The 26,863-nt window shown below is 35.9% G+C and overlaps 1 protein-coding gene across 1 annotated transcript; it reads right to left on the bottom strand.

Annotated features, from left to right (window-relative positions):
- Positions 1-2,815: 2,815 nt before the first annotated feature.
- LOC150093268 (procathepsin L-like) lies at positions 2,816-22,769 on the bottom strand. The gene is made up of 10 exons (XM_090413768.1): positions 22,639-22,769; positions 20,465-20,537; positions 16,274-16,348; positions 14,561-14,692; positions 11,247-11,396; positions 10,997-11,126; positions 10,763-10,857; positions 8,063-8,220; positions 7,841-7,951; positions 2,816-3,013 (listed from the first exon to the last, which is right to left on the bottom strand). The coding sequence occupies exons 2-10, from the start codon at positions 20,525-20,527 to the stop codon at positions 2,899-2,901; spliced, it is 1,029 nt and encodes a 342-aa protein (XP_090269894.1). The 5' UTR covers positions 20,528-20,537; positions 22,639-22,769; the 3' UTR covers positions 2,816-2,898.
- Positions 22,770-26,863: the final 4,094 nt, after the last annotated feature.

The raw sequence follows: 26,863 nt of genomic DNA, 5'->3' as shown, positions 1-26,863 counted from the left end.
TGTATAAGGTTTGTAAATCTGTGTTAATGGGTGACTTTTTTAGTCTTTTCCATAGATTTTCCTTTACAGTAATACTATTTAGAATGTCACCATTTATCCATGTATTATTGTCTGTTTGTCGCCTCGTAGGCGTTGTTGCTCTTTTGTATATTTCTGTGAACATTAGTTGGAAGTTCTCGTATAAAGTTACAGGATCGTTTATTTTAAGTAAGCAATTCTAATCTGTATGTTTTACAAGGTTGTCGACAATGCTCCTTAACATGATCGAGTTTTGTGGTGAATCTTAGAAGGGACGCCGAGGATGTGTACCTGAGTTCAGCTAAGATCTTAGAGGTAATTGTCACGCGAATGTCAAACAGCGCGGTTGATGTATGGATTACACTTTGTGTTCTGGCAATTTGAGTGCGTGAGAATGAAAAAGAGAAAGTTGTCCGACAGGCCAAGTAGAATGTAGATTTAGATTTAAATTAGAAATAAAAAAAGCGAGGAGGTACACGTAACTTGTTATGTTTACACAAAAATGCCAGAAGCATTAGAAACAAAGTGATTGAGATTCTTGCTTTGGTGAATACGTTTGGTGACCGAAAACTTTTGACATTATTGAAACTCGGCTCTCAGAGGAGGATATCGTGACTTGAATCGAATCTATCATTCCTATTTTTAGGAATGACAGAATGTGTACGAGAGGGGGAAGACGTAATGCATTTTCTACCCTGATGACCACTAGTTTTGCCACCAGTTGGTGACTAGCATACTGACCTCGAAAGTAGTCAACTATAAGGATGATCCAACCTACAAATACTAGATCCAACCTACAAATACTACAAATCTACAAATAAAATATATACTACAAATCTGGAAATTGGGAAAACCTCAAGAGTTATCTTGGGTTTCATGATACCAGTTGCTGAACGGGAAGAATATTGCAATGCATAGGAAGCTTCGAAAACATACTGATGACTGGGAATTCACGCATTAATTTCGACTTGCCAGGGGTACACCCTGCGTTTTAAAGAACTCTCATTTGCACCTATTTACAAATAATGCAAGTGGTATTGTGCCCTCTATCGGTGAAAATTTGAAGTAAATTTTTTCTCCCCTCCAAAAAATCTTCTTCCTTGCGATTTCTAATTTTTACGAATTACTGAAATATCCAGGAACTTATGGGGACACTATGTACTTATTGAAATAAATAGATTCTTATTTTTTATACTAACCTTACATAGAAGAGGTTGCAAAAACTAACATAAAAATTGCATGCGAAAACCTCGTAACGTTTGGAGTCGAATCGTGTGCAGATGTTGACTAATGCTTCTCTAGTTCGTTAAGATTAGGTGAAAGCTTTGGTCGATTTTCAAGATTTGTATAGGATTAATGAATGCTAAAATTGTGAAAGGTCAAATGTCACATCACAAGTGTGAAATCTGGAAAAATATCCAAAAAAAGTTGCCTTTCAAGCCAGCTTGAAATGCAACTATTGCATCATCACTGTGTTGCATTTAAGATTGTTAGCCAACAGTGAATACATTCGATGCGTTGCTCAAGTATGTGATTTCAATGCATTTTTGGAAGAAATCGAATCCACTATATGTTGGTGGTGTTTAGTATTCCCAAACTAGATAATAGAGTATCAAGGTATTCAAAAAGATTTTTTTTTTCATTTTTGATCTGAAATAAACATTTGCATGAGAAAAAAAAAATAAAACCGAATTACACATATCTGAGGATAATTGGCTAAGGAGTCTCTATGATTAATCTTATTAATCATAGAGACTCCGTAGCTCAGTTGATTCTGTTGAGACCATTTGGCTGGAAAGACCTAGATTTGAATTACGTCTATGAAGTGAAAAATTTTATCAGGACTTTTCAATGAAAGGTGAGTTAGTCGGTCTCATACTGATGTGGACTTTTCAATCAAAAGTGAGTTAGTCGGACTCATACAGATGTGGACTTTTCAATCAAAGGTGAGTTAGTCGGTCTCATACAGATGTGGACTTTTCAATCAAAGGTGAGTTAGTTCGTCTCATACAGATGTGGACTTTTCAATCAAAGGTGAGTTAGTCTGAATCACAGATGTGGACTTTTCAATCAAAGGTGAGTTAGTTCGTCTCATACAGATGTAGACTTTTCAATGAAAGGTGAGTTAGTCAGCCTCATACTGATGTGAACTTTTTAATCAAAGGTGAGTTAGTCGGTCTCATACTGATATGGACTTTTCAAGGAAAGACGAGTTACGCGGACTCCTACAGATGTGGATTTTTCAATCAAAGGTGAGTACATCGGTCTCATACTGATGTGGACTTTTCAATCGAAAGTGAGTTAGTTGGTCTCATATAGATGTGAAGATTTTAATCCCGAAAGTCTTATTTTTGGTCTCTAAAAACATGCAACCTGCCAGTGAAAACATACATCTACTGACATAAAATATGGAAAAGGAAGACAAACGAAAACCACTTTGTTTATAATAATTCCCGAGTAAAGCAGCATATTACCGTTGTGTTTAGACAAATACATATACTCATGGAAATGATCATATCACGTCACAAAATATTTGGCATATTGTCCCTGAGGATATAAACAGAAATGCTAATGGCGATGTTAGTAGTCCTCTAATAGTGACTACAATTATTCGATTAACAATTATAATTGTTGTTGTGTGATGTTATTATTGAGTGGTAGCTAAAAATTGAGTTCAGCAGTTAAAGTACGGTGCTTGTTTTATAAAAGTATATAATTCAATTACGGAAATTCAAAAGTATCTGCGTCTAGTGCTTCTGCACATGAAACCGCTTTATGAGCAAAAACATATTTCAGCAAAGGGGAAACAAAGTAGTTTATTGGCATCATGCATGACTGAAGAACAATTGACGGTATTCTAAGAATCGTCTTCTTTTACATTTATTTTTTCGTCTTACTAGCCTCAACATAATAAGCATCTGAGGCAATGGCACACTGATTGTTCTTGTTTCTGGCTATCCTGGCATATCCACTTTCACCCCATTTCTTCCCCCAGCTGTAAAACAAAACAGTTAAAACGGTGATAATGCAATTTATTCATGAAGTATAGAACAGAACACAATATTTGAAACTATTAATGAGTTGAAACTCTAGAAAATCGACCGTAAAGACACACTCTTTCGGACAAGAATATTGCATTAGGGACAAGGAGATGGCTTTGGTCTGCCATAACCTCTCTTCACATTATGACATTTAAAATCGTGTCTCTAATTGGTTAACGATGGAATCTGCTTGCGCCATTAGATTTAAAATGGCCTTACCTACTCCATAGGATGGATAATTAAACTGCAATGCGTTTTGGAAAAAGTTACAAATTTCCTAAGGACATAGCGAAGGAATTAACGTGCAGTGCTTAGAGTAAACTATGCGGAGAGACCTTTTAGTATGGAATATGCCTATCCAGAACTGTGATGCAGTTCTCACATCGTCGTACCATGCTTAGCACCAAATGATTCAGTTCTTGAGGATAACTATCCCACTATCTCTTCAGATGATAAAGCCTTGTTTGTTTTCTGCAGGGGATTTTCGAGCAGTCAAGTCTCCCTTTAAGCATGTTCTATGGGGTTGAGATTTGCTAAGTGTGTTGCCATCAATTCGATGAATATGTTCGGTATCCAGAAGTATCTGCACTCGTCGTGTACGGCATCCATAAAAATGAATTATTCGCCTACAACACCATGGAACAATCGAACATCACATTGACGAACTTCGTTGCAATATCATTCACCAGTCATAGTCCCGTTTTCTAGCACTTGTAGTTCGGTGCGTTCATTAAGCATAATGCCTCCCGACACCATGACTCCAGCACCGTCATATCTATCCCTTTCAAGAACATTCTCATGATGGTAAGCAGTGCCACTTTCACGTCAGATCAAGTGTCTTCTAGCATCTAAGGAAAAGCTAAAACGACTCTCATCTGTTAAGAGTACATCAATCCATTGGTGTTTTGTTGAATTTTTATGGAAACATCATTGAAAACGTACTTGACGAGGAGATGTGGAAAAACGGACGCAGACTACAAGCTTTCGGGCTTATGGGCCTAATTGTGGCTGACGTCATGCCACAGTTTGTCGAGATATCTGCGTGCCTGTGCTTGAATTGAGGTGATTTGCAAGCTGACCTGCCGTGGTGCGATTACATTTTGTTGTTATAACCAAAAATCTCTTTTTATGCTCCGTGGTAGAGCGAGGGCGATCTCTTAGCAAATATCTGGAATACGTTCCATTGGTTTTAAACACTGCCCAAGGCCTGGATACAACGGCATGTCAGATTCCAAACCGTCTTGCAATATCAATACATCTGCGACCTTCTTTCAATAACTTTCCTTGTCTGGAATCATCTAGTGATGTTTTTTAGACATTAAGACATCCAAGTTTGCAAGTTTATTCCTTCATAAAAATATGTTCCTTCAAACACAATTGCTTAGATCAGCCTTCTGCTTTTTTTGTCCTATCGAGTGTTACCACGCGACACCTTTGAGCGTGATTGAAACATTGGAATGTGTACCACCCGCTTTCTACTCGAAATCGCCAGCTATGCAAATTGCCAGAAGCTGATTCGTATAAAATTGCGGTTGTAATCTTCAGAAATTTCAAAACATTTCAATATTATTTTCTTGTGTTATTAAATAATTACAGGTTTATAAATACAATAAATCCGTTAGAAATTTTTATTCTCAGAAGGAGTAGGAGAGGAGTTCTAACTTAACGAACATTTTGAAGACTAGTGAGCTGATATTCTCGACCCTTAATCAATCGCAGAATAGCTGGCTCAGACTTTCAGTGATTTTATTTGGCAACCTGGGAAGAGAATAAGGCAAGCAACTGACGCATATCGTGGTCTGTTACCGTAAATTTTCTTTCGTATATAATATCCAATATATAATAATAATATCGTATTATTATCTGAAATAGTGTGTTTTACGGTCGATGTTCTTCAGTTTTCTAGATAAAAAACAGAAATCGACTAATCAGGGAATCCTTCAGAGAAAAGCATAATAAAAGTTCATCTATGAATCTTGGTCTTTTTTCGGGCTGTCTAGCGATATCGATGCGAACGTCATTTGCACAGGGCTATACAGTCCTTACTGACTGCAGAGTATATTTAGAATTATATAACAGCGAGTAATTAAAGTGTAGTAACAGTAATATGGATATCAAAAGATAGTTATGAAGAATAATCATAACTATTAACGATTCATTTAAACATATTTCCTGTTTGCAGTTATTTCCTCCACCTTCAAAAAGCTTATGTAGGTCATCCTGGAAGAAGAGTCTAAACTCAAATTCAGAACCTCCCCCCCCCAATCCAAAAACAACGCTGGCCAAAAGCACCAAGATCAATTGACCTTTACCTTCCATATCTTAATAGAAAACCTTGGTATGCACTTTGTGATCATTTTATGAAATTTTATAAAATATGAAAATTTTCATGGAAGTTATCCTCAATGCTTTTTGAAGAAAATTTTTCCTATGAAAAATTTTCAAAGAATCTAGGAACCTTATACACTCCACAGAATTACAAACAGGAATCAATGCTTCATCTTCCGTGATATGTGGAAGTCTCTCATCCATCGATGTATCATGTCAGACCTTTTCGATTTCAGCAATCACCTGAAACCTATACGTAAAAAACTGCAAATGTATTTGATATGTTGCTTGTTAACGTTACTGTAATTTTTTGATAGTTTTAAAATAATTCTGTTTCTTTTACCGTAACCATTGTTTGAAAATGTGCTGGTGTGGGCATATTTGGTCCGTCAACCAACATTTCAGGCCATGTCATAGAGATATTGTTTTTGGTTAACAGCAACACCATGACTAGAACATTTGAGTTTTTCCACGTTATTCTCCATAAACTATGTCGCAGTTAACCTTTAATATAACAAAGTTTTTTTATAACAAGGTGACGGCTGAACTGGATAAGGGAAATGGGTTTACATTGATACTACTGGACCTGGCAAAGGCGTTTGACAGGATATAGGGTTGGTGAGATGGATAGGTGGGTAGTTGATGGAGAGATATCAAAGAGTAGTTTATTCAGGAGTAGAGTCCAAAAGACGGCCTGTAACTAGTGGTGTGCTGCAGGGATCTGTTCTTGGACCACGGCTGTTTAATCTGTTCATTAACGATATAGGGAAGGATCTAAGTGGAACAGTTCATTTGTTCGCTGATGATGCAAAGTTGGGTAGAGCGATAGTGAATGCAAAAGATGTCAAAGTCTTGTAGGATGATTTGGATAGATTGGAGTTCTGGGCTAAGGAGAATGGATGTCAATGTAATGTGACAAAATGTAAGGTTATACATTTTGGGGTGAAAAGATTAGCAGCAGTATACCACATTGGTGGAATTGTCCTCCAAGAGAATGATGAGGTCAGGGACTTGGGAGTGTTGGTGGATAGGGAGATGAAGTTTAGGGGGCACATTGCAAAAGTAGCTAAATCAGCTCATCAACTCACTTGGTTGTTGAAAAATACCTTGACGAGCAGAGACAAGCAAGTTATTGTACCTCTGTACCGAGCCCTGATAAGACCTCATCTCGACTAATGTGCCCAGATTTGGTCACCTCGGTTCTTCCTTCTTGATGGGGAGGGGATGGAGAGGATCCAGAGGCCAGTGACCAAGATGATAGCAGGTCTATAGAATGAACCTTATGAGAACAGGTTGAAGATTTGTGGGTTGTAGAAACTAGTTGATAGGCGGAAAAGGGGAGATATGATTGAGACATTTAAATTGCTAAAAGGATTCTATAGGATTAATTCAGAGGATATTTTTGAGACCAGGACTGGTGGTGGGAGAACTATGGAACACCTATGGAAGCTGGGTGTTAGATATTAGCAGGGGTGTTAGAGCTGGGTTCTTTATTTTTAGAGTGGTAAATGAGTGGAATAAGCTGTCAGAGTCTGTTGTGGGTGCTATGACAGTGAGCTAGTTCAAGGCAAGGTATGATAGATACTGTGAGAATGTCGAATAGTTGTGTGGACATGATGTTTAGGGCCTCCCTCGATGAGTCTAAGGACTCCCTGGAGTAGCCCGAAATAATAATAATAATAATAATAATAATAATAATAATAATAATAATAATAATAATAATAATAATATCATGCACGTTATGTGTGTGGTCGTGTTAAAAGGGACAGATCTATTCATTAAATAAATGTCCCATATTGTTGAGTTTCTGATTGAGTCTTTCCACATCAAACTAACCAGACTTCCATACTATCTTTCCAAGCATTCTTGTTTCTCTAGATGTTAACATCCTCTAAGTTTAATGGATAACATATAGCACCTTCTGATTTCACTGATTTGATTATAATATATTCCGCACAGTTGACTGGAGACGATCCAATCGCGGATCTAATGTTCTGAATGGATAGGCCATTGATAATACTTCTTTCTAAATTTTTTTATCATTTGCCATTGACGTAATAAACACGTTTTGGTTTGTGGGTAAACCAGAATTTTCGGGTGAAAAAAACTTGCTGCTTTCTATGAGATCGGCTAACTCGTGTTCAGCACATAAACACTTGCAATAGTTTCAGTCAAGTTGTTGCCAGAGGAAACCTGCATCACGTGCTCACAGATTTCTGAGAAACAAGTTGAGCAACACGTACAACAGCAAAACTATAATTGACCAGCCTTTTAAATAAAATATGCACAAACACCGATCAATAGCTTTACAGCGTTTCTTTGGCGTATAAATGATTCTCTTATATTAAATAGCAATAAGGATCAAAATTAAAATGATAGAAAAAGTTCCTCTCGTCGTAACTAAAAATCTACAACGATCTCTTTTCTAGTGATGTTGAATTAATCTCAATTACCTGTTCTTCACAAGCCAGTACTCTTCTTCTTTTTCTTTACCAAAGCCAACACAGAGAACTGCATGACATTCCTTTGATTCCATATTTTCTGGAAGCATATAAATTCCTTTTCTGCAAAAATATAAATTAAAAGATTTAGCCCTGATTACGTAGCAATGTTTGCAGTCAAATTCAAAAATTTTCTGTTTGAGAATTCCTATAAAATAATTCTTATGAACTGACTTGTAATTACGAAAGTGTCCGAGGTTAATTTCCATTCCAACTGAAACAGGACCCTTTTCTTTGACTGCGAGCATGAGGGCATCCTCAGATGACTGTATTTTTTCATATTTTGTGCATTTCACTGCAACTTCATCTTCTTTATAGATACAGTGGTCAACCTATTAAGAGATTAAGTAAAAATCTTATGAGTCAATGGGATATTAAATCTTATCAGCTAATTCTGACTGTATTTAATAATGTACAGATAGAAGGAATCTTAAGGTTATTTTCGTAGCGACTTTTATTAAGCAATGTATTTATATCAAAGAGTTTCTGGGCTGAAAGATTTATATCTATTTCATCTCTCCTCATGTTCACTTTAACAAACCTTGAGTCTATAGATTGTAGTTAGAAGTGAAAAGTGCCACGTATATCATAAAAAATATTCCTATTCCATCTATAATTAAGTGAATCTCTTTAGCCTTTGCATCTCTACAAGCAGAGCAGCACATATCTCTAAGATTGGAAAATAATCGGTCCATCTCTGATCATTGCCAAAGTTGATTGCATTTAGACTGTGTGGTAGATGTGAGACAAGGATTTTTAATATTTAGCAGTATTTATTTGCATACACTGGTATGTATTGTACAACTGATTTGCTAAATATAAATAAATAAATAAATATGCTAAAACGTTTTATATCCAAATTTTTGTCCTATCCAACATTTGACGACAGACAGGCAATGAAACTCGACAGTTAGCCAATCAAAGATAGCTGGCCAATGAATATCACTAAATATAAATTTTATAAATGGTATCATGTGTTGTTAAAATTTCAAAAAGTGACGGCCCGCAAGAACCGCCATCTCGTATTCCTTAACCCTAACACGATAAGTTTAAGATAAGTTTAAGATGGAAATAAGTATTCTTACGGTTATTGATGGTGCCCCATCCCAAACATGAAACCCGTATTCCAGGTTTTGGAATTTATATTTAAACAGTGCTAGGAGACCATGAAATGGGAACTTGTGAAGGAGGTCTCTAGGAGACACCCGATAAAATGCTTAAGATGAGTTTTTAGCATAACAATCAGTAATACTGATTAGAAGAATTAACATGGAAAAGCTCACTTCGTGAACTTTCAGATGGTGAATGTTGTTTCTGGAAACAGAGCTGTTTAGAAAGTATTAGACCTTAATTCTCTGGGGATACGTAAGTATATCCTACTTGATATCTTTAATGGGCGATATCAGATAGGAGATAAGTTTGAAGCTCAAAATATGGGTACAGGCGAAGTGTAATAATGATTGGATCAAGTGGTTTTACTCTGTGTAATGGCATTTGCAGAATAGCGCTAGGCCACCAGAAGAAAGCTGTTCACAGTTCGAATCTAGTCACCAACTAGAATAACGTTTTCTAACTCTTTCTTCGACTGGTTCCCGAGTTCCTCGATCTATGACACGGGAAACGATTTTTTCTCCAGACAAATGGGGTTTTTCGTTCCCGATAACTGAAGGAAATCGACCGTATAACACTATTTCATACAATAAATATACTGTGTTAGGGTTAAGAACCACAATATGAGGCGCTTCTGCTGCTATTCACCGGATTTCGTTTATAATTAGCGATAATCATTGGCTATCCATCACTGATTGGTTATCGTGGAGGCTGAACTTCCCCACTAGTTTCCAAAATTAGATTGGGATATATGGCCTCGCCTATTCCCTAGGCACTACGGGTATTTTTATTTTATTTATTTATTCTACAACACCCTTGTTCATTTCTTTACCCCTTCTTATCCTCTCTCAATATCTCAGATATATCTTGTAATGTCAAGGAGCATAAATTCTGGACCGCTTTCTCTTCCTTTCTATGGTCCTCTTTCCATCATCTCTGAACACCTCCAATGTTGTTACATAATTGTTCCGATTGGAGTGGTCTTAATTCTTCAATGCATTCATCATTTCTACCCATTGTTGAAGTCATAGTTGAAGAGAGTCACAAGACAAAAAAAATCAGTGTATCACAAACTACTAGAAACGATAACTCTATAACCTCATATTTAGTATTCAGTGCAGCATTTACCAAATGCAGTGTAACCAAGAAATCAAAATCTGACTTTGAAAGAACTAAATGCAATACACTTACTTTAAGCAAATTGCTGGTTAACAGGTTTTCTTTCTGGTCAATGCCTCTTGTCAAAATGGACGACCACCTCTTTTCAGTCACTGGCAGAACTCGCACATCTGCCATTTTGAATGAAGTAACTTGAGATTATAGAGTGGTATATTTGATCGTAGCGTCATAAGGTGGTCTCAGTTAAGAATGCGACTGTTTTGCCACCAGATGGCGACGTAGATCATGCCGTATTGACTTGACTCGAAAGTAGCCATCTATATAGATATACCAATTAAGTAAAGCTTTTGTGGATCACTTGAAGAACCACATAATGATTTTTTCGCTATTCGCTTCCATCTGCTTCTATTTTATGCAACAGCCTTTATGAAGAAGAAGAAGAAGGAGAAGAAGAAAGTTAGGCTTTAGTTAATAACAATTCTAGAAAAATGAATACGCCCTTCAGCTGTTCAAGAAGAATATCAATTCACTTCTGAAATGCCTGCCAACATTAAAACAGTCATGTTCTTTAAGTCCTACAATCTCTTTGGGCGTTGAACTAATGTAAAATATATAAGCTAGATCGAAACAGCTGTCGCTACTCACCTGTCCAGTGTATTTGTGTGGGTAGGACTTTTTCGTGTAGATTCCGTGAGTTTTCATATATTCAAAAGCAGAATCCACTCTACCTCCTTCTTCAGCTAGACATAGAAAATAGTTTTGTTTATGTTTTGGTCATTTTAATATAAGATAAAAAAAGTTAAATATTTTAAATGATCGTGGGACGTTTATACTTCCTAAAGTTGCTTATCTAAGTGTTTAAATTGTGTATCGTTTTACCATTGAATTTCACACAGTCCACTATATTCTGTACACTGAGTCGCACCGGCTTTCCATTTTTTTCCAGAGGTAGGGCTCCTTCTATTGCTCCCACAGCAGAAAATGCCCAACACGTTGGGCTATTTTTCCCCTTAATAAAAAACCAAAAGAGAAACAATCGCTTATGTTATTTTCTTTATTAGGCATTTGTAAAGCGTTACTAAGATAAAAAGAAATTCATGAATGCGCTTTAAAAGAAAAAATTAAAGACCTGATTCTTCACTTTCGTCACCCTACCACATCTTGTCCAATCCACCGTATCGTGAGACTCAGAATTGTTAGCAGACCCTGCATAACGCACTTTCTTACTAATTGGCTTATCTTCCTTCCTTTGATGTCTCTTTGCGAATTCTTCTGGAGGCTGTACGTCATTATAAAAGTAAGCTTTAGTTAATAACAATTCATATCCATATCCTTATTAAATGTCTCAACAAATATCAACTAGTTTCCCCATATACAACACTAAATTATACATACATACACTACTTTTGGGCATTCATTACTATTGCCATCATCAATCTAAAATCATATTAATTCTTTCCGGAAGGAACGAATTCACCTATTGCAATCTATGTCACGTCCCTTCCATTACTCAAACTCTCAACGAAGACTTCAGTTTTTATGAAAAAAACATCTGTTCTGCATGTTTTAATGGACAGAACACAGTCACAGAACACTATAAAATACGAAATAATCCTAAACTAAGATGATGGAATGCGCTTTAATTCTACTGCTCATTCTTTCAAATTTTCATTTTATTTGTCACTAATGAGTGTCTCCACCGACACGATGGTGTCCCAACCTTGTCATTGGGGTGGGGGGGGCTTTCATATTCCAATGATCTTGTGAGCTATACCGGCGGGAGAATTCTACCAGCAAGGCTTCCCAAACTGGACAGGTCACATATGAGGACTCAGACGATGAGAGTCACCCTAGTTCTCCAGGTTGAGGGGTTCATATGAGCTGAGAACCTCGTAAAAATCAACTAGTCACAAAACATGTACCAAGTAATCTTCACTGGATGGACTTAAATGGATAGCGGCCTAGATCTTGGAATAATGGTTTACGAATAGGTTCATGGAATGTTAGAAGCTTGTACAGAGTTGGAGCATTTCAAGAAACCATACATGAATTAGTAGCAATACAAGAGACACGATGACCAGGAGAAAGAAATTTAAACAAAGAGAACCTTTTGCTATTTTATGGTGGAAACAACTCCAATAAACATCAATTTGGAACAGGTTTCATCATTAGGAAAAAATTGTGGCCATCTCTGATCGAATTTGAAACCTTTAATTAAAGAATAAATAAGCTAAAATTCTAAGCAAAATGGTTCAAGACAACGTTTGTTAATGCAGACGCACCTACGGAAGCTGTAGAAGACGAAATAAAAGATGAATTCCATGAAAAACTGGAATTAGTCTTCGAAAAAATTCTCTGGCAGGATATAATAATTTGATTAGGTGGTTGCTATGCAAAAATGGGAAAAGAAGAAATTTATAAAAAAACTATTGGAAACTAAAGCCTTCATGAAGAGACAGATATTATTGGGGGAAGATTAATGAATTTGGTTACATATCGAAATTTAATAATAAGCAGCACTATGTTTATGAGGAAGAATATACACAAACAAACTTGGAATCTCCTGATGGTCATTCATCTATTCAATCAAACAGACCATAAGATAATCAGCAAGAGACAGAAATTGCTTTCAGAATATCTGGAGGAGCTGAGTGCGATGGTACCCATTTCCTAGTTTGTGCCACACTTAAGATTAAAATAATCAGTAGAAAATGCAAATCAACTGAGATACAATATTAAAAAAAAACATAACAGAACAGAGATGAAAATATGAGTTTGAATTAAAACAGAAATTAAAACAGAAATATACAACGCGGGGGAGAATGAAAATATTGAAATCATCTGAAATCATATCAAAGATAGCATAGAAGTAGCAACGGTAAACTCAATTCGAATTCAAAGTAAAATATAGCGTAAAAATTATTCGATAAAAAATGTGAATACGAAGTAAAGAAAAAGAAAAAGATAGAAGGATGTGGCTTAATAAACCAGCTGATATTCATGCCGCTCTGAGTTACAAAGAAAGCAGTAAGGAAGTCAATAAAATAACAAGACAACAGAAAAGAAATTTGTTTCGTGAAATGATTGAAGAAACACATAAATACTTCACAATAAATAACCCTAGAAAATGTTTCCATGAAAACAAAAACCAAACATCAGACCCACGTGTGCAAACGACAGTCATCGACAATACCAATGGAGAAATACTAGCCACTAGAGACGAAATAGCAAACAGGTTGAAAGAGCACTTTAACATACTCCTAAATTGTGATGAACGTGCTGAATCATTCCAGTTTATAAAAAGGGAAACAAATACGAATTTGAAAATTACAAGGGAATATCATTATTATCAGCAGGCTACAAAACGTTACCTAATATTGCACTAAACAGAATTCTGCTGACAGAACGTTCGAAGAATATCAAGCAGGATTCCGAAGAAATAGATCAACATTTGACCACATACTCTTAGACAGATACTAGGAAAAATATGAATACAATTAGCAGATCCATATTTTATTTGTAGACTTTAGAAAAGAGTATGATAACATTCGTAGACAAGGACTTTGGGGAATGTTAGATGAATACCTCATAAGGTAAAACGTTTAATCAAAATTTGCACCACTGAAGCGTAGTACTAGCAATTGAAATCAGATCTGAACCTTTTGATATTAAGACAGGATTAAAACAATGAGATGCCTTTCGCCCATCCTTTTTAATTTAGCATTAGAAAAATGTATTTGAGAAATTGTAAAAGATAACATAAAGAGAACTGTAATATTAGGATAGAAAGATATACGCCTGGTTGGAGAAAATGATGAAGACCTTAGAACATTTAGAAAACTCAAAGTTGCTGCTGAAAAACTAATATCACAAATCAACCAGAATAAACTGAATATTTCAATATATGCGACATCACAGTGAAGCAAAAAAATGACCAGTTAACCATTGATAACCTGATATTTGAAAGTGCCATCTGCTTCAAATATCTTGGAACAATTCCGCCGTGGGCATGGATGTTTGTGATTGTCTGTGGAAATGCTAGTGGTAGTGGCTGGTAGATGACGTTCGTGTAGTTGGTGGGGAGAGAGAGAGAGAGAGAGTTGTAGAGTAGATGCGTGCCTTCCCTCGATGATTCTTTGGACTCCTAAGAGGTGTCGGTAATAATAATAATAATAAAGTTAGTACAGAAATAATAGTTAGAATATATACGTCCAATCGATCACAATTTTCAATGTTCATACTTGAGTCTATGGCAAGAAAAAATGAAAAGAATATCATATTAATTTATAATACGAAATACATAAAAAGAATGAAATCACTTTAAAGATGCTAAACATCTAGCTGCAATTCAAGTAATAATAAAGACAATCAGTTTTGTTTTCAAAAGAGGGTAGTTTTATTTGCGTATCGACACTTAAAGAAGTTCGTAAGAAGTCAATTTACCAGATCAGCGTCTTCGGTGAGTTGCATAGTCGACTCGCATTTTCCCAAATCTGCCAAGAGTTTATTGCGAATTATAGTATTAATATTTTGTTCCCAGAATTTACGCCTTCTTGTCTCTTCATTATTTTGGTTCTATAATTTAAAAAAATCAGAAATTACAACAGCATCTATCTTAAAAAATACGTTACATCTTTTCGTTTTTTAATTATTGAAATTTTCTCAAAAGAAATTAGCATTTACAATACAAGAATTTGGAAAACTGAAAAATAAGCTATGAGTTCTCACGTTAGTCTATCTCTGACATGGTAGAGCAATTTGAAACTCGGATGTTTCTTCCTTCAAACCTAAGGAAAGCAATCGTAGAAACCACGCTATTTCAGACAATAAATATATTGTGTTATAATTATGGATAACGAGATGGCGACACTATTTGCCAACTTTTCATCCGATGTCACTTATAATTAGCGATAGTTTTGGACACGCTATCTTTGATTTGCTAACTATTGAAATTGAACTTATAGCTCGATCTTTAGAAAAAATAAATATTTGTTTATATAAATATAAATTCAATTTTATTTTTCTTTGAAAAGTGCTATTTCTTCGATAAACTAAAATTTTTCAATTATAACGTGTGAGAGGATCCAAAGACACCTTTAATTTTTCTACCTAAATTCTTATTAAAAAAAAAACAAAAGGAGATTTTAATGGACCTCCCAGCGCCATATCTTTGCTGGAGTGCCGCAGGGATCTCCACTGGCTCCATTGCTGTTTTCTGTATACAATGTCAGACATCCCACACCATCCGATGATTTCCATTTTAGCACTGTATGCGGACGATACGGCAATACTAACCAGATCTCTCAGACCCCACTTCGTTACCAGAAAGCTTCAAGAAAATCTTCTAAAGCTGGAAGGTTGGTTCTCCAAGTGGAGATTCGAAGTCAACCCCCTGAAAAGCTCAGCGGTTCTCTTCTCAAAATGGCCAATATCTCCTGCAGGAGATGTGTTACTATTCAATACTAAAATTCCCTGGCAGAAAGAAACAAATTACCTGGGTGTGATTCTCGACAAAAAGCTATCTTTCAACCAACATATCAAGTCTGCATGTGCAAAAGCATCTAAAGCCATAGCTCAGATCTACCCGCTAATTAATAGAAATAGCAAACTCAGCAACAGAATCAAATTGCAGCTATACCAGATGACGATTCGTCCTATAATCACCTATGCCTCTCCAGCCTGGAGCCACACCTCTAATACTAACATTATTAAGATACAGCGAGTGCAGAACAAGTGCTTGAGAATGATTTTGAACGCCCCGTGGTATGTTAGAAATAGCCTACTCCACAGAGACACAAATATTCCCTATATTCTCTCTTATCTACAATTCTTAGCTTCCAAATTTTTTCTAAAGACGTCCACACATCCCAACGATTTGGTTCAACAAGCTGCAGCATACGAGCCAACGGACATATTTAAATACAGAAGACCAAAAACTATATTAGCCTCCTATAGCGATACATAATCTCCTTGCCCATTCAGAGCGAGCAAACTGCTCGTAAATTTTACCCTCACTGTAACCACGACAGATAGCGGGGAATATGAAAAGCATTTTGCTTCACCCTTAAAGAATAAATGTCAATTGTCAATTGTCAATTTTAATGGACATATTTTTTTCAAATAAAGTGACGTAGGATTACTGCTATATAAACTTACTTGTTTCTTTAAACTTTGTAAGGTGTGAGGACCTTTCAAGGAAGCATCATTTTCATAAGATTTCTTAAACCTTTTCTATAGAGAAAAAACTTATGCTGATTAATCGCAATACACAGTTAACCAGGATATTTCTGTACAATTTGTAATTGGTTAAAAGAAATTATTTATTAAATTATATTATTCATGAAATAACATAAATACTGACAGAAATTATATTCCACTTCAGAAAATGGTGGTAGAAATAATTGGGCAGTATTTCGTCCACTTCAATGACCTCTTTCAATCCTGCTTATTGTTTTTATGACTTTTCTTAAATTATTGAGAACATTTATTATTATTATTATTATTATTATTATTATTATTATTATTATTATTGTACGGTATCTATATAGAATCCGGAGACTAATTGTGAGACATAAACTAACTATTATAATACTAATGCTACCATATCTCTCCTTAAACTCATTCACTGTTAGGGAACTCACAAGTAATTCTGGGAATTCATTCACCACTCTCGAGACATGCAAAAAATCTGGTCTGCAAACCCCTACTAACAACTCTCTGACACAACTTCGCCGGATGGTCCCTAGTTCACTGATTGTCATATATTGAAAAATCTCACTTCAATCAATTTTATAAAACTCCTTTAATATCTTAAATTTTTGTATCATGTCCCCTCTTTTCTGTCTATCAACTAAACTTTGTAACCCACAAACTTTCAACCTATCCTTATAGGAAGCATTCGACAGACCTGTCACTATCTTGGTCCCACGTCTTTTAATCCTCTCCACCTTCTGATTCCCAAGAAACTCAAGTTCCCAAATATGTGCAATAGAAAAGATGTGGCCAAACCATATCCTTATAAAGAGGGATAATATATTCTCTATCTTTACTTGTTAGCTTGTTTTTTCAGCATCCAAGTCATCATCTGAACGTAAACTCGGTCCAAGATTATCTCCAAGCAACTATCCTCATAAATTTCCTGCGATCCAGTACCATCAATGTGATATCCCGATGAAACATTTTCAACTCAAAGTGCAAAACCTTATATTTTGCAGCATTAAACTGACAATCATTAACCTCCGCCTACAATGTCAGTTTATGTAAATCATCCTGCAGAATATCTACATCACCTTTTTAGCTATTGTTCTCCTCAGTTTTGCAAACAACTGAATATCCCCTCTTAACTCTTTCCCTATATCACTGATATACAAATTAAAGAATAGTGGCCTTAGTACAGAATCCTAAGCTACTCCACTAGTCATCCTCATTCTCCTGGAATCCACTCAGCCATATATTGCTCCATACTCCTAGGCTCATATCCATTCCCTTCATTTCCAGTTTTTGTAATACTTTTCCTTGTGGCATTCTGTCAAATGCCTTTGTAAAGTCCAGCAATATCATGCTGTCGCCATTTTGTGTATCCAATTCTGCTGTCATTTTATTATAAAATGCGAATAAATTACTAAGACCGGACTCACCCTTTATACAGCCATGTTAGCTACTACAGGGCATTGCATCCCTATCCACATACTGCAGGATTTGCCTTTAACCAATTTTAACAATACTTTAAGAATCACTCCTGATGCGTTAATTGATTTGTAGTTTGCCACCTCTGTCTTCGAGCCACCTTTTTGTAATGGGCTATCTTACACTTTCTCCCCTCTCCCCTGGAATCCACCAGAGCTGTGAGGGATTGAACAACTTCGTCAGAGAGGCAAAGCCAATTCTTTTACACATTCACGTTGTGCACAGCAAACATGTCACCCAGATACTTGCAAAATGACCACTCATCAACTCAACTATTTCTTTTGCCTCTGTCACCTTTCTACCATCACCATTGTTTAAAGTCATCCTAACGTGGCCATTTTCCCTTTTACTTTCTACATAACGAAAAAACTCATTTGGGTTTGTTCGTTTTGGGTTTGGCCTGTTTGGCTAATTTTCTCTCATAGTCTGATGCGGCCTTCCTTACCATACTAGTCACTCTTTTTGCTTGCACTTTGTCTGCTCATGGATATTCAGATCACGTTTTCTAGAGTTTCCTACACGGTGTTTTCTTTTTTTTTTTTTTGCAGCTCTTGCTTTATGCTACTACCCATCCACTTAATCCTCACTTGGTTTCTCCTCTTGACCTTGGATATGCAGTCTGATTCTGCTTCTCTCAAACAATCTACGGCCATATGCCATGCCAACTATAAAGTATCACATCCCTAACCACCCACTGTTGGATTTACCTTTAACCAACTTTTCCCATACTTTAACATCCACTCCTGATGCATTAATTGGTGTGTAGTTTGCTACCTCTGTCGATTGTATTCCTGAAATAACAGAGATACTGTGCTGTTACCGAGGAAGCGCAGTTTATATTGTACCCTTGATGTAGGATGAAGATACGGTGCATGTTATGGTTATGAGGGAATTGATTTGTTTTTTTAAAGGACGTTAGCGAGAAAATCCTTACCTAATCAAGAATATTCGGAATCTCTCTCCTTCCCGAGTTTTTACAGCATGTGAAACGCAGTATTTTGGAAAGACCAGACCGATTGGTCAGGAAAAAAGAACATAAAAAATGCATCATGAACAAACAATTCAAAACGCTGTTAAGCACAAACATACTTTGGAGAATAACCACTTCATCAGATTGAAGAAAGCTTGGCTACTTCATAAATCATAATTTAAATCGGAGAGACATCTTGGATGTGAAACAAATTGTACAAAATCTGGATAAGCGTAACAAAACTGACGGCATTATCTGGAATAAATTTTTTGCGCACCACCCATATCTACTCGTCCTCAGTAATAACTGAAATCACCACGAAGAGTGCCACTGTAGCCCTTCATGCACGTGACTGTTCTTGTTATCCTGGTCATGTTGTTTTTTTTGTCTTCACTGAGTGCGTATTATTGAAGCGTCTCTGATAATGCTAGCTTGAATTAGTCAAACGTTGGCTTGTAAATAATTGTAGTCAGTAATTTTTTTCTATTCCAGTTTGCAACCGTCATTGCAATCTTAACGAAAAGTTGAAATAAGTTGAAGTTGACGTTTACTTTATCTCTAACAAATATTACGACAGACATTGCTAACGCATATCCTTCGATGCATGCTCATATTTTTCTTTAGGATTTTTGCATTTAGTGTATAAATAATTTTGATTGGCTTATTTCTAGAACAGTTATGTCACTTGAATATTTTATATTATGTAGGACATGGTTTCTTCATCATTAAAATACTCTATCTGATCAAAAACCAAACTCTCACTCCAGTATGAAAAACATTAATATGAGTTGGTCCACCTTTCGTTGATATAACAGCTTTCAATCTTCCGATGGTTCCCGTTTCAATCTTCCGATGATTGTGTGTTGCCATGGAAACCCATTTACTTCAACTCCTACAAATGATTGTGATGCCAGCCTTGTTTAGACATTTCGGATACTCGGTAACCAATATGTCAACAGAGTATAAGCTTTTTTTTTGTACTACATACCTTAGCAGTAGGTAGTCAGGCTATGACATCGTATGACAGTGCTACGGCGAAAGTCACTGAACTGTCCAATACGGTCCATATTACTGTTAATCTTTGTCTACATAGATTCTAAGGAATGTGTGCTTCGGTTTACAACTTTATGAGTGATGATGTCCATAGAGTTTTGATCGGATAATGTATTTTTGATATAACTGGCTATTTTTCACAGGTATTCTTTAGTAGAGTAAGTAGGTTGTCTTTTGGTGTAACCAGGATTTGATGGGACTGTTTTAAAACAAATTTAGATAACTTTGTTTTAAAACGTTTAGAAAAATGCTGACAAATATTACAAAATTATAAAAGTAAAACTTAATTTGTTTCTTCTTCCTTGTGCAGACTTTATCCTGAACTGCCCACATCAAGGAATCAATATGACGCATAATTACTATTTATGCTTGGATAACAGAAAAATGAGTAAAAGCAATCTCGTGAAAAATTTATCTAAACCTTGGGCCACTGACATGCGACATGTTACAGGTTTCAGTTTTTTATCATTTGTGTCTACCGTTGTACACCATACGCGCGCGCGCACACACACACACACACACACACACACACACACACACACACACACACACACACACACACACACACACACACACACACACACACACACACACACACACACACACACACACACACACACACGGTAAATGATTCTCACCTTGTAATACTCCCATACGTCATCCAGACTATGGTCAATTTTATCGTAGAGGAATGTTGCCATCAATCAACACCTGAGAGAAAGAGAGAGAGAAGGAGAGAGAGAAACATACGTAAGTATATTTATGTAATTCTTTCTAAGAATCAGCAAAAATTATCTAAAATGAAATAGGAATAGTATTAAGAACTCATCAAAAGGTAGATACCAGACGACAGCGATTTCGTTCCTCTCAATGTGGGTTATTTTTCCACTGAATAAACATCCGAAAACAAACCTTTTGAGAAACCAGTCAGCTCTACTGTTTTCAAAATCGTGGCTCCAGCCAGATGGGCACCCCTAATAACCCCTTTATCGAACTCCGAGAGATCCTTTGTTTTTTTCCCCATTGTGATCAAGACTGTTGACGATTACTGACCAATTGCATTCTTAAATAGTTGCCTAGAGCACGTGGTGACGCACGTGACCAAAAATTTTGCATATACGCTGCGTAAGTGACGTTTACGTACATATGCATACAAGTTTCCTAATTCAGAAATCTTTATGTAGATGTACGCAACTTTTACCTCTAATTCAGTACAAGATTGTTAACAAAATGTTAAAATTTTTCAAGAGATAGAAGACGTAGCTATATGACAAAGCAACAGATGATCGCGATTTAGTGTTCAAGAATAATATTTTCTATTGGCTTTGAGAACCTTTATTGAAGCTCATGATTGCAGAGATTCACTGGCCCGCTCAAACTGATTTGTATAAAAATAATATTTTATGATATTTATGATATAATATTTCCTCACTACATTTGGCATAATATGGATAATATGGATGGAGTGATAGCATTTATTAACTCTTTTCTGGAAATTTCTGTTGTTTTCTGTATTTGATACATGAAAGCATTACTTACGCCTAACTTATGTGTACTAATTCTAAAAGTACTCTTAAAGTGCTGGCCTGGTAAGCGGAGTGGTTAGTGCATTCCCATCAACAGAGTGGAGATTCGAATCCCAGTGTGGACATGTAAATTTGTGAATGTCTTTGGGCAGGATCTTAATTTCATCGCCTCGTGTAAGAAAACAGCCCCGCCCAGCTTACTGGAGGTTTGAAGTGGCTTAAAATTTCCATGTTCTCTCTCTCTCTCTCTCTCTCTCTAAAGCACTGCTAATGGTTTTTAAAATTACTAAAACATCACGAAATAAGAGAAAATAATAAAAGACTTTCCAACTAAAATTTCACTTTTCCCCTCCCAAAACAAACGCTCGCAGGGTTAGTTTACTTAAAATGCTTTACAAATTATATTTTTTTTTAAATTTAATATGGCGAGATTCACTTACTTTTCTACCGTTCATATTAATGTAAAAACAAACTGTCGCTAAATTTCCGTCAGCGAATCAGACAATTAATGAAAGAGCATACCAAACAGCAGTCTTCTAATTCTTCTCCAAAAATTCGTGTACAACAAAGAAAAGTTTGCAGCAAACCTAAATTTGTTTCGATCTCCATTCAGAATATTTCACCATAACACAAATGAGATTTCCCAATTGACAGCTAACGATGTGTGTCAATTTGTAGGTGTTTCTGATCCTGATTTATATTCGTTTGACTTCCATAGACGTCATCCTACTTTTGAACTTGTAACACCAATCAAATGTTTCAATTCTGCTGCTTCCTCTCCAAAAGCAAGTTTTTGATATTTCTGTGGTTTTGTTAGTTTTCCTTACATTGAAAACGTTTTCCTTTTTAAAAAAACATAAAAGTACCCATAAATCTTTACAATGTAATATTTTTCAATAACGGAAGTTATAACTTTGAAATAAACAAGGAATCACATAACAGATTCTACACTACCTACACCTAGCGGAGGCTGCACTAACTGTAAAAACGGAATAAAAATGTCGCTTCTTCTGTCTCCTCTTTCTTCGTAAATGCGGTTTACAATCGGTTTTAATCCTCAAAAGCTGTCTTTTCAATTGAAGTAAGATTAGATTAAGCTGTTATTCGATTACCCTAAATCCGTTATTTTGAAATGTTAACCAATTGGGGATAAAAGAAAGCACCTTTGATTTGGATTATGATAAATTTGTTGGACAATGCAAGAAAACAAGGCAATAGCAATTATAATCATCACATTGATTACACAATCATACCGATCACCTAATATAATTGACTGCACAACTTACCCCAGGAAACAGTCCCAAATCGTCTGTACGGCTTAGGAATGTCTACACAAACTTGTTTCTACAGCTAATAAATACGTGAAAAAGCTACGTATGACACAACTAGAGAAAGAAAGGGACTGCGGTGAGTTCGCATTTGGATATATCATTAGTGCAAAGGTCTTCTCCTGATATTTAGGATATATAAATTCCATTATCTTCATAATCTTTGATCGTATCTTCCTCTTTTGAAGATAATTCAATATTGTCATGCACACAATTATATTTCGTACGTACTGAAACTTGTTTCTACGTAATTGTTTGACTAATCGTGAAAATGATATCACAATCCATATTAAGATAAGATAAAGAAGAGGGAATTTATTCTCGTTGGTGTTCAGTGTATGTTTTTAATGTAAAACTTACCTAAGGCTGTCTACACAATATTAACGTTGTGTTTACACAATATTAATACTGTCTACACAATATTAACTAACCATATTAACGTTGATGTACTAACTGTTAGATAACCAGAAGCTTCCAGATAGGAAAAAGAACTTGTACCCTTTCAAGAGGTGGTCTTATACTCTGTGATGAAATTCGTAACCTCTAAATTCAGAGCTGATTGCTCAAAGAACAATCAGTTCTGAACGACAAACTGTGGCAAGAGGAATGCGACAAATAAGCCTAAACGCCCGAAGGCCTGCAGTCTACGTCTCTTTATCCACAGCTCATCGTAGAGCATGTTTTTAGTGGTGTTGTATCCATAAAAATTGAAAAAGACATCAATGGTCTAATCTACTCTTTACAGATGAGAGTCGTTTTTGTCTTTCCTACAATTCTAGAAGACACTTGAACTATCGTGAAAGTGGTAGTGCTTACCATTCCGAGAATGCAGATACGGAGGTGTTGGGATCATAATAGTTGGAGTTGATTAAGCATAGGCATTATGCTTAATCAACGCACTGAGCTACAAATGCTGGAAAAAAGTGACTATGACTGGGGAACAATATTCCGACGTAGTTCTTCAACGTAATGTTCGATTGTTCCGTGGTGCTGTAGACGAAGAATTCCTTTTTATGCATGGCAGTGCTCACAATATCGTACAGGCGCAGTGGAGATACTTCTGGAGACCGAGGACATTAATCGAATCGAGTGGCCAACACGCTCCCCAGATAACACGTTTTGGGCGTAATAGGGAGACACATTCATGCGAGAATTTTCCCTCCAGAAAACAAACAAGGCCTTATCCTTGCTCTGAAGGAGGAGTGGACCAGTTTGCCAATGAAGTCCTGAATCACTTTGTGCTAAGCATGGCACAACGTTCTGAGAGCTGAATCGCAGTTCGAGGTGGATACATTCCATATTGAAATGTCTCTCCGCATAGTTTTCTGTAAGCACTGTACATTCTTTCCTTTAAATACGTCCTTAGGAAAATTGTAACTTTTGCAAAAAATATATTGCGATTTAATTTGTTCAATTTTTATAACACAATTTTTGTGTGATATAATTTATTGGTATGGGGACAATAAATTTATGTCCACTTTGGCTGTAGTCATGAAAAGTTTTTCATATAGGAAAGAATATAGATTTTGACCCCAGTCTCAAAAGTTATTTATATTATGAGATTTTCAAATGTGTTAAAAAATTGAAAAAGGGGATATCGCCATAAATAATAAAACACGCTATTTGGAATTTTTACGATTTATGAAAATTCAAAAGTTGCGAAACGTAAAAATCCAAACAACAAAATATCTGCGTCACACAGGACAGAGGAAGTATACATCTACGATTCTTCATATAAAAAGGCAAGCATAGCAATGAATTTGCAAAAAAAAATGAAATATCAAGCCACAATGAAGAACAAGTGAGCCTCCAAAATTTAAATTAAATACACCAAAAGAACAAATGTTATTTAATATGAACGAATTATTTAAAAACAAAGAGGATGTAGATGACCAACTGCAAAAGCTTTGCATTGCACCACGGTTGAAATGATTCCATTAGATAAGAGTCCATACTCAGTTGATCTCGTTATTAAAAATTTCAAAAAAATAACTTTAATTGTTTTGGCAAGATGGATCGATTGGACTTATGGTCCTTTATACTTTTTCGGATTTACCCCTAGTTTACCCCTAAGTATTTGGCTACTGGTTGCCAAATACTTAGGAGTAAACTAGATAAAGGGCTTCGCCTTATGTAGTTGTAAGGAGCGAACCATTATTGCAATATCATCTACGTGTATGGTCACTATGATGGCACAGTGCATCGGATGTCATCTACATAGATGCAAAGGGCAGAGGGCAGAGGTGATGGCAGGGAACCCTGGGGAATGCCTTTAATGATGTTACGTTCAAATCCAATTCCGTGTAGCTTCACTCGGGGTTTGCGATCGCTGAGGTACAATTTGGTAAGTAAGTTTCTAGTTGGAATTTCGCCTGCAAGAGTTTGAAACGAAGCCCATTGTGCCATAGTTTATCAAATGCTTTGGCAATGTTCAAAATTGCTCATTGGTGACATTCTGATTTCTGAATGACTTTGGTCCAGAAGGTGGCAACCTTCGGGACCAAATTTGTCACCTCAAGATTTCATCTCATGGGGTTACCAGAAAGATACGGTGTATAAAAATAATGTTGCACTGGAGAAAACTGACATTTAATGAAAAGAAATTGAAACGGCGACATTAAGAGAGGAATGGAGGCCTCAGATAAATTTCAAAGATGGTGCAGATGTTTAGTTAAAGAAAATGAAAACGCAGGAGATTCGAAGTTGGTACTTCTCTGAGAAGATATTAGAGTGAATTAATGCAATATTTCACCTCTGGGCCAAAGTGTGAGTAACAGTAAAATGTAAATAAAAGCTAGTTAAGTGGGCTCGAAGAAGCTTAAAATTGAATTCCTTATTTTAAGATTTCTTTTACAAGAAACTCCGGAGAATGAAATTAATTTTGAATGTATATTGGATGATTATTGGAGGGACAAAGTGTCTTGAAAAAAGTTGAATGGCAGATCTATGGAGCGGGGTTTTCAGGCTACGTAAAAATAGACAAAATGCAAAAGCATACACATCGAAGAAAACTAAGAAAAAAAATTCCTTAGCTCACCCACGGTACAGGTGTACTCTAGGTTGGCAAATAACCTTTTTTCAGTGCAAGTCGCTGCATAATATATATATATATATATATATATATATATATATAAAGATTTTAATCGTAACCATTGCAACTGCAAGCAGAACTCTATTACAGTTATCATAAAAATCAGATTAATTTTCATAGTAGCGATAAAGTTTTGTTTTTAACGATAACCACATTTAATTTCGACATAAATACATCTCCTAGTATTGCAGACATGCAACCAGTAATATTTTCAAATTCATTTTCACTTTCGTATTTGAATGCAATGGCCAAGAGCAGTTTTAATTTAAGTGCCACTTTTTTAAAAGAAATCACGAAGCACAATTAAATCGAAATAAGCGAATGTTGATTTTATATTTTAAATGTTCAGTTTCTTCGGAATATCTAATCCTTAGCCTTACCATGACACTAAAACATCATCATCATCATCATCATCATCATCATCCTTTCGGGGATTTAGGCCCCAATGGCCAGTTCCGGTCTCATTCCATACCTTCCTTGATCGTACCCGATATATATATTCTTCAACTGGGTGGCATCGGAGTATCTTTTAAGGTAGTCCTGAACTGTCCATTCTTTCCATATGTTCAGTCAACTTTTTCGGTGTTCATATACTTTGTTCAATACTGAGTTTATTTTTAGTTCTCTACTTAGTTCTGTGCTTCTTTTTTTTGACCGAAAAAGTGTAACCTGCTATCCTTCGCAAGATTTTCAGTTTCTATTACTTTTTCCTCTGACGTTTTTATGGTCCATAATTCATTTCCGTACAGTAGAAGTCTTGAACTTTATAAACTCTTCTTGTATACTTTTGAACTTAGTTAAGTTTGAAAATATTATTGATTATTCCTGTTATTTTTAGTAACTTTGAAATTTTGATATCAGTGTCAGTTTCTTTTGTGTTTCAAGCAGTTAATTTGTTCTAAAACACTATTTCAATCACGATTTTACTTCTGAATACAGATGGTCATTTAAAAGCCATGATGTTTGTTTTGTATGTTTAAATTTGCATTCCAAATCGTTTAATAATTATCTTTAAGGAGTATACTGATCTTGGGAGTTCATATTTGCTCCTTGCTATGATAATCTGGTCGTCTTCAAACAAAAGGGTATGAG

Source organism: Typopeltis vanoorti, chromosome 24, assembly GCF_054136105.1.
Source record: "Typopeltis vanoorti isolate ZY-2024b chromosome 24, IOZ_Tvanoo_1.0, whole genome shotgun sequence".
Classification (NCBI taxonomy): Eukaryota; Metazoa; Arthropoda; class Arachnida; order Uropygi; family Thelyphonidae; genus Typopeltis; species Typopeltis vanoorti.
This window is presented reverse-complemented; position numbering and strand designations above follow the sequence as displayed.